General features: G+C 42.7%; 2 protein-coding genes across 2 annotated transcripts; both read left to right on the forward strand.

The window, feature by feature from the left end:
* Window positions 1-1,800: 1,800 nt before the first annotated feature.
* LOC124111230 (mucin-22-like) lies at window positions 1,801-6,583 on the forward strand. The gene is made up of 3 exons (XM_048388211.1): window positions 1,801-1,831; window positions 2,716-3,986; window positions 5,214-6,583. Exons 1-3 carry the CDS (start codon window positions 1,801-1,803, stop codon window positions 6,201-6,203), a joined length of 2,292 nt encoding a protein of 763 aa, XP_048244168.1. The 3' UTR covers window positions 6,204-6,583.
* Window positions 6,584-7,242: 659 nt separating this feature from the next.
* Window positions 7,243-9,057, forward strand: LOC124111221. Its single transcript, XM_046470863.2, has one exon. The coding sequence runs from the start codon at window positions 7,243-7,245 to the stop codon at window positions 9,055-9,057; it is 1,815 nt and encodes a 604-aa protein (XP_046326819.2).
* The last annotated feature ends 390 nt before the right edge of the window (window positions 9,058-9,447 follow it).

Consider the following 9,447-nt stretch of genomic DNA (forward strand, 5'->3'; position numbering starts at 1 on the left):
AGCTCACCGGGCTGATATAAATATCTTATGCTTACTCTAAAAGTTTTTGTTCATTATCTCTCCGCTGTGCTGAAGATTCGGTAGTCACAGATTTAATTTTAATCGCATCGGATGGTTTCTTCCCGATTAATCTCGTTACTTCATTATACAGGGCTGATACAACAGCTGGTTATCGTGTCACCCATTCCATTGATCTTAATCGATCCGATTTCATTTCAATCCCATACTGATATCCAAACAAACGTTCTGCTAATGTCTGGTTAAATCTTTCAACAATAGCTTGACTACGGTGGGCCTCTTTTTCACCACACCTTTTGGCATAGTGCTTTGGTAATAGTTTAGTTACTGATCCCATAAACTAGCGACCAGGATCAACTTGAAACATCTTAGGCCATTTATAGGCTCAGTGCATCAGCTACTTCTTTTAAATCTTTCGAGGTTAATGGCTCAGCCTCTTTGTACCGACTAGCAACATCCACTACGGTTAAAGCATATTTATATGTTTTGCATCTTACCTTATCGTGAGGAAGAAACAAGAGGTCAGCCTGATAAACTTCATTCGTTGTAAAAATATCAAACTTCTTCCTCGGTACATAACGCGGGCAGGTAAATGTATTTGCCACATCGCTTGTTTCTTTAACCAATCCTTGGCCACATCTTTAGATACCTTAGCCGCAGTGGCTATTTTTTGTATTGCTCCTATACCTTCCCAATATCCTCGCAGGCTATAGTAGATTTTATCCATTATTATTTATTATTGATGTTTCCTTTAATACGATTCATGCCGATCATTGAATCACATCGTCGTCTTTGCATAAAAAATTACCCCTGTAGTGTAGGTATCAGGATGTAAATCTAGCTCCACTGGAGTTGCGGTAGAATCACCATTACCTATAAAATATTATATCAAAGAAGCATTGATAGGGTTCGGAAAGGTTCAGGTGGTGGTGAGCCCTTTTCATTACAGTTTAGCTTAGTCTCATGACGATTATTTGTGTGCATCGTGGGTTTTGCATAAAAAATTACCCCTGTAGTATAGGTATTGGGGTATAAATCTGACTCCAGCGGAGTTGCGGTAGAATCACCATTACCTATACTACTAAACATCATACTCTCCCTCACCAGTTGGGTTCTCATCGATACATGTGCAGGAAAAACTGGGCACAACCTACGTCAAAAATCGATATTGAAACATGAATCTCATCAAGGGTGACACAATTTATACTGCCAATCAACCTCAGTCGATCACCTCGGTCTCATGAATCCAGCTGTTTTTTTAAATGAGAATATGATGCACGACACGAAGTGACAGTATTTCACAAATTTATGTACTCTAGAAAATGAACATGTAATCCGAGGTCCAACGTTTGAAATGTTTGCATCACTTGGCCGCCAAATGTTCATTCATGACGCAGGTCATGAAATAATAGAGCACACAAGCATTCAGGTGTAAATAAGTTCATTGTTTTCAAGTAATATCTAAAGTGTGAAATAATCGTAAGTGCTGTTCATAGATTTCACTGCCCTTGAAATCGTGTACGACAAGGTTACTGTTTATCCTATGCTTCATACGCTCCTAAATGTTCGGCCATAGGTAAATGGACAAAAATACTGACAAATAGTGACAAAAGATGGCATTGATGCCAATGCCACCTAAATCTTTACCGCCAAAGGTAAGCTGTTAGGGCCACGCCATTCACAGGACACTTGCTTGATTTATGCATAGAGCCGGTTTTTTAACATCTTCCCGTCTATGTTAACTCACTCACTCACCCATGGTCTTAGTCAGCATCATCACAGATGAAAGACAAACCACCCATCAGCTGCACAAGTATCCATCTACACTGGCCGAATACAAGGCTGCCAGTTGTCTCATCAATAAATCATTGGTTGAAGAAACTAACGATCGAGCCCAGAAATTCCAGATATTTAGTTTGATTAATGTCTCAGTAACCATTTTTGCTAAAGCTGATAGAAAATTAGGAGTAATCACCCGATGGGAGTTCTAGGGTATAATGGGCCGCTGACACTGACTCAGATTCTAAGGAGGGGGTGGTCACAATGTTTGACCTGGTGATTGCATGTTATCTACTTGCTTTCTTGGCCCATTTTCGACCGCTAATTGTGGCATCAAACAAAACGTGCCTCACCAATTTCATCGGGATTTGTCTACATGGAAGGGGGTGGGGTGTGAAGGGGTATCTCACTCTTTGGTTAGTTGGTTGGTTTGTTCGTTTAACGCCACACTCAGTAATATTCCAGCTATATGAGGGCGGTCTGTAAATAATCGAGTCTGGACCAGACACAGTGATTAATTTCATGAGCATCGATCCAAGCAATTGGGATCGATGACATGCATCAACCAAGTCAGCGAGCCTGACCACTTACGACTGAGCCTCTTACGACTAACGGGAACGGGTGGTCACACTCGCTGACTTGGTTGATGTCTAATGTGCCGCAGCTCACTATGCAGACTTGCGTCCCTTAGCCATGCTAGAAACTTATGCTAGTTCGAATCCCTTATTCTCTCAGATAATGTGTCTAGGTTCTCAGCACCATAGCCGTGCTCGTGGGTTGCCCCTGCGTAGTAAACGTCAAACGCATGCATCACAGATGGATTTCATCCCACATTAAGCTGTCATGCCGTTCTACAACTGGAATACTGTTCAAAGCTGTGTTAATAAAAAAAATCATTCATGCTGTTCTAATTTACAGTGCCAAGCAACAGTGGGCAAAAGTTTCTTGTCTTGTTCATTGAGAGCATCGTCGATACATGTAAACAGGATCTCGTGATAACAACAATGAGCACAGTGGACGTTACTGTCAAGATATCAGCTCCGTTACGCCTGGATCTCCTGCCACAAATGACGACAACTGTTTACCAAGGAAACTCTTCTTTGATCAACGTGGCCAGTGAGCTTAATGTTCTTCAAACCGGGATCAGCAATAATGGAATCCTCATAGAGAGTGATGGAGACATTACAGTGCAGGGCTACAGCCAGAGTCTCTCTTCAGCAGATGGAGACAGCACTGGGGGGTTTCAAGCTCTGCCAATCAGCTCTCTGGGAACAGAATACATGGTTACAACATACTGTGAAGAGTACGTCTGTCAAGTTGCTATAGCAGCTGTTGTCGATACCTCTGTAAGGGTCCAGTTTAAATTGGCCCAACCATACACATTATCATATAACCTGAGTCAATATGGAGACGGTGATGTCCTAACGGTCAGCCTCAAGGCTTACCAAGTCCTTCAGCTGCAGATTGCCACCGACATGTCTGGAACTATAATAACATCACTGGATAAAGTGGCAGTTTTTGTTGGTTCGGACTGGACACCAATAATGCCATGGAAAAACGACGGGCTCGGTGACTTCATGGTTGAACAGATGCCCCCTCTTAACACATGGGGATGTTCTTATGTTGTGACGTCATTTCCGGGTCGGTCATCATCAGATTTGGTTACAATCGTGGCAGCAGAAAACACAGCTGAGGTGACAGATTCTTCAGGAAGCACCTACACGATTGGGTACAGAAACAGACATACTCTGAATCTTGCTTCGGGAACGTCTCTGTATCTTAGTTCAACTTCAAGAATTATTGTTGCTCAATTCACCATGAGCCCTGAACGATTTGTGACAGATACAGACCCAAGCATGCTTCTCGTTCCTCCGATAGATCAATGGAAGACGTCCTATGATTTTGAAATCATTGATCTGACTCCCACTAACTTTGTCACATCAGTAACAATATTCGCCAATACATCCTGTGTTGGGCTTGTACGTTTGGATGGGAATCAAATACCATCAGCAACGTGGTCAGGGATACAAAACACAGAATTTTCGTCGAGCACTATTGTTTTGTCCAATCAAGCCTACAGGATTGGAACATCAGATGTCAGGTGCCAAGGCTTTTCAGGGTACATTTATCAAAAGGCGTACAAGACAGCTATGTCATTCGCACTTGGAGGATATCTTCAAGTAAATCATGTGAGTTATAACATTCGTCTTATCTGACATGCGGTACATATAGTTTGGGGAGGTTACCATGTTTTTTTTATTAATATATGATATATATATATATATATATATGATAAATATTTTCAGTTTTTCTTTACCACAAATGTCACCAGTATTTACTTGTAACCATTATCAATTTTTAGGAATATATATGTTTTGACTGTTTATTTACTTGAATACGTGACCATTTGATTTTCAATATTTAAAATTGTGTTCAAGACACAATATTGATATTTCAAACTAAACTTTTAAATCATTTGCCAATCAATACTGGCAGGAATTACTCTCTGATCACTATTGTATTAAACTTTCTTATTGCAATGTGGCACTTTTGGTTAAAAGTATAATTTCTTTTAACATAATGAATTGCATAAACTAGTCCGATAACATTTATATCTCAATCCGACAAAAATGCCCATGAGGTCACCTAGCAAGAACCACTTTTATTAAGCTTTGTATATCGATGTGGTGTCTACTTGCTCAAAAACTATCGAATAACATTCTCCAAATGAATGGATAGCGGTTCCCGATGTGTGAGTGATTATGGGTGCAAACAGGGCTGCAAAATCGTTTGGTACTATATCATATATGGAGGGGTCCTCTCAGGCTGTGTATTCCAACAACGCAGTTTCTAAAGTTACCATTATGAATAGCAATATCTTTTAGCTTCAATTATTTTAAGAATATCATAATATGAAATAGAGTTTATTATCCTCGTGTGTTTTTGTATCATTAACATCATATATTAGGTATAAAACAATATATATTGGGCTCGCACAATTCAGTTTTAACCTTATATAGGATATTTATGATACGAAAGCACAATCGGCTGATATTCTATGTATGATCTGGCTTTTCAGGGCGGTGGGGTAGCCTAAAGCTAGTTGTTTAAGCATTCGCCCGTCTCGGTCTCACGTGGGTACAATGCCTTGAAGGCACCGCCGCGATTTTGGTGGACCTCCGTGGTCTGCTGGATAGAGCGTCGGACTTGAGAGCGAAAAGTCGGTGGTTCACGGCCACGTCATACTCACTCACTCACTCAAGTTCAAACTGTGTATTTATATTTTATATATTTATTTTTTAAACTTAACAATCAAGAGTTTTGAGATGATTTCTATGATACCGAGTGCTTTTTGTTTTCTTGCTTCCATCAGGCATTTAACATATATATGAAATATAAATGGTAATGTGTTGCAGACTGATTGCATGCCATCTGTGACAACATCTTCAACTACTGTCACCAGTGCAACATCAACGAGATCTGTTAACAGCATTCTCACATCTGAAGATAGTCTGGTCCCAACCCTGCATACAACTGCCCTTCAAACATCAAACAGCCTTATGAAACTGTCACAAAGTTCAGAGGAGTCAGTTCCAACGACCAGTGCGAGAGCCCTTTCAGCCCAAAGTTCAGATCAATCTCCTGGTGTGTCGAGTACATCAGTGTTATCAGTCGAAGCATTAAGTACCTCCATCACAAGTTCCCCTGTTGAAACACAGATCACCTCAGTCGAAGGATTAAGTACCTCCATCACAAGTTCCCCTGTTGAAACACAGATCACCTCAGTCGAAGCATTAAGCACTTCCTTCACAAGTTCCCCTTTTGAAATACAGATCACCTCAGTCGAAGTATTAAGTACCTCCATCACAAGTTCCCCTGTTGAAACACAGATCACCTCAGGCCAGGGCGTGTCAACACATGATCCATCAACGTACGCCTCTGAAACAACAGCACCGAGTATGGCCACAAACACTGAACAGTCCAGATCGATTGATCAAACAGTGAACAAAACACTGGGAGAAGCATCGGTAGCTTCTTTGTCTACTGCTGATATTATCACAACATCCACCACCAGCATCACTGATAAGATGGTCAGTTCTGGTTTTCAATTTTCATCATCTGTGCCTTCAGTCTACTTTGCTTCGAGTGCTCTCTGCAACTGCAGCTGCAAACTTTTTGAAAATACCTGGGTAGATGTAGACTTGTTAAAGAGTGCTTTGGCTGTGGATAAATCCATACTATCCAAGACTATACGTAAAAGAATCAGCATCCCTGATGACAGACCAAGTGCAGTTACTCTGGGATGGGTCGGCATCATTTTCATTGTTCTCATCCTTATGTTCCTGACAGTTCCTGATATATTTACCGTTCTCGTGTATGTCTTAAAACCAGGGAAAAAGATGTAATACTGTGTAAATGTGTTTCACAGTAACAGTGAATCGTAAAGGCCTTTCAGGATCACTGTTAAGATGTGTCACCATGATCTGCATGGATCTTTGACATATTGTTTTTTTCTAATGGGGGCCAAATGTACAGGTATATACAACGTAAGTCACACCAAATAGAAACAAACAAATGCCCGAATAAAAGAAGTCCGTGGTTCAGTTAAATTGTCTTTGACATATCTGTCAGAAGAGATCTTTTTAAAATGAATCAAAGTTTAACTATTCAGCTATGTGAAAGTATTTTTCATTTCATTTGGAAACAGTTTACAAAAGCATAATTCGACCAACAATCGATACTATTGTTATATGACAGTGTAAATATTGTTTGTTTGATAGGCATTACTTAGAAGTTGGCGGATGACAAGATAGACACAATTTTATGGATAACAACTTCTTTAATACTGTAAAAAGCGACGTTTCGGTATAGATCCTTATACCGTTGTCAAGCAGGACTGAATGAGGGACATAGTGCAGAATATATATAGCTAGTAGAGGATTAACAGTAACAACAAGGGCATACATGAGTGGGATAACATAGGTAGGTGTGACAACAAGGATGATGCTATCACAACACGATGGACAGAAAACACATAGCTAGAAGCCAATGGGGCATGAAGCCAATAAACAGGTGATTATTGTTTGATGAGTTCATAGTAGGCGGATGGGATGAAATAGCCTTGATCTCTGTTGATTGTTGGGTTGTGGCGGCGAATGTGGACTGCTTCTGTTAGTTTTCTTTTGGTGAAATCATGGAGGTTGTTGGCGAGGATTTGGACGTTGTCCCAGTTGATGATGTGATTGGGACAGTTGATGATATGGTCCGAGATGGCTGATTTGCTGTCGGATTTGATGGTGGAGGTTTTATGCTCTCTGATTCTAGTGTTGATTGGGCGGGAGGTTTCACCTACGTAAGATTGCCCGCAGTTGCAGTCAACTTTGTAGACTACACCTTTAACCTTTGAAAAAGCACATTCTAACCAGTAACCACTTTACTTTCCTCATGAGATGCAGAGACCAAAACATCGTCCCTAAAGGCCTTAGGATCAGATCCCCCATCAACTCTCCTGCCGCCAGAGCCATCCTTCGCACCGCCTCCCAACGCCTCATCACGGAACGAATCCGCCATCATCGCAAGATCAAGGCCATCTCCCTCAAAGACATCTCTGACCACATCAACCAGCTCAACACTACCCTCCAGCCAGACACCTTCTCCTCACTGCGCTCTGCCCAGACCCAGGCCAACAACAAACTACACACGAAGACCAAAGCCAACCACATCGACAAGTTTCAACAACTCCTTACCGAGAAGCCCCAAACCAACACCCCTAGTCAACTTAAAATAAAACAGCACCACTGTAAGACTGTCATCAACCTCAGTAAAAAGCAACTTACTACAGATCAGACCAACGTCCTGTCCAAAGGCCTGAAGTACATCCCCACCAGACCACTACGGAACCACGATGACTTCATCTCCAACATCGAGAAAGGGCTTCAGCAACTGGCACCAGGAGGTAAGGTTGACTACCTACGTCACCAGATCTGTGACATCCTTGGCAAAACCAAATCACAAACCCCCAACCTCACCAGAGCTGAGACAAAAGCCTTCAAACAACTCCCTGATGACAACACCATCAAGATTGCCCCTGCTGACAAGGGCAAGGCCACAGTCATCATGGACACTGACCACTTCCATGAGCTAGTGAACAACATCCTCCAAGACCCCACCACCTACTCAAAGATCAAGAAGGACCCAACCACCAAACTCCTCCGCCAACATAAAACCCTCCTCAAACAACTTAAAGACAACTTTGAAATTAGCCAAGCTCTTCACCACCAACTCTCCATCAATCACCCCCAGCCACCCTATGCCAGAGCCACCATCAAAATCCACAAGAACCCTCCTAAAGCCCGTCTTCTTGTGTGCTCCCGAGACACTGTCTTCTACAAAACGGCCCAACACCTAACCACAATCCTTGCCCCCTTAGGAAAAACAGCCGACTCCTTCATCTCTGACTCCACGGACTTCTGCTCCAAACTCAAGAACATCACCAATCCAGATCAAATCATCAGTTACGATGTAGTAGACCTCTTCACCAACGTACCCATAGATGACACTCTGCAAATTCTCCGCCGTCGCATCACTGAAACCCCTCCTGAAACCAGCTTAACCACCGAATCCATCATCGCCCTCACCACCGCCTGTATCTCCACCACATACTTCACCTGGGGCGACGAGTATTATCAACAGATACACGGCCTACCCATGGGATCCCCACTGTCTCCTATCCTTACTGAAATCTACATGACCCACTTCGAACAGCAAGCCCTCACAACATCACCCATCCAACCTATTTGCTGGTACAGGAAAGTTGACGAAACCTTTGTCATCCTCAAACAAGACCAAGACCCAACCCTGCTACTACAACATCTTAACCAACAACACCCCCGAGTACAGTTCACCATCGAAACAGAAAAGGACAACCAACTACCCTTCCTAGATGTCCTCGTTTGTAGAAACTCAGCTAACAGAATCCAAACCAGTGTCTACCGGAAGCCCACCCACACCGACCAGTATATCCACTTCAACTCTAACCACCCTCTCAGAACCAAGACTGGCATCATCTCCACCCTTACCAAACGTGCCATCAACCTTTCCTCTGCTGACCCCAAACCTGAGATCGCACACCTCCGCCAAGTCTTCACCCACCTCAACAATTATCCGGCCAAACTAGTCGACAAAGTCATCGCCTCTGTACTCTATCCCACACCCAGACATGCGGCCCTTAAACCCGAATCAGCGCCCTTCCGTTCATAGGAAAAGCCTCCCACATCATCAGCCGCCTCCTCAAACAGCAAGCCAACATCGACACCCACTTCACCAGCTCCAACTCCCTCAACACCCTGCTAAGAGCCAACGGCAGGAACACATCTAAACCCCAAGAGGTTAAAGGTGTAGTCTACAAAGTTGACTGCAACTGCGGGCAATCTTACGTAGGTGAAACCTCCCGCCCAATCAACACTAGAATCAGAGAGCATAAAACCTCCACCATCAAATCCGACAGCAAATCAGCCATCTCGGACCATATCATCAACTGTCCCAATCACATCATCAACTGGGACAACGTCCAAATCCTCGCCAACAACCTCCATGATTTCACCAAAAGAAAACTAACAGAAGCAGTCCACATTCGCCGCCACAACCCAA

The sequence above is a fragment of the Haliotis rufescens genome, unplaced genomic scaffold (genome assembly GCF_023055435.1).
Source record: "Haliotis rufescens isolate VD_foot unplaced genomic scaffold, xgHalRufe1.0.p SCAF_7, whole genome shotgun sequence".
In the NCBI taxonomy this organism is placed as follows: domain Eukaryota; kingdom Metazoa; phylum Mollusca; class Gastropoda; order Lepetellida; family Haliotidae; genus Haliotis; species Haliotis rufescens.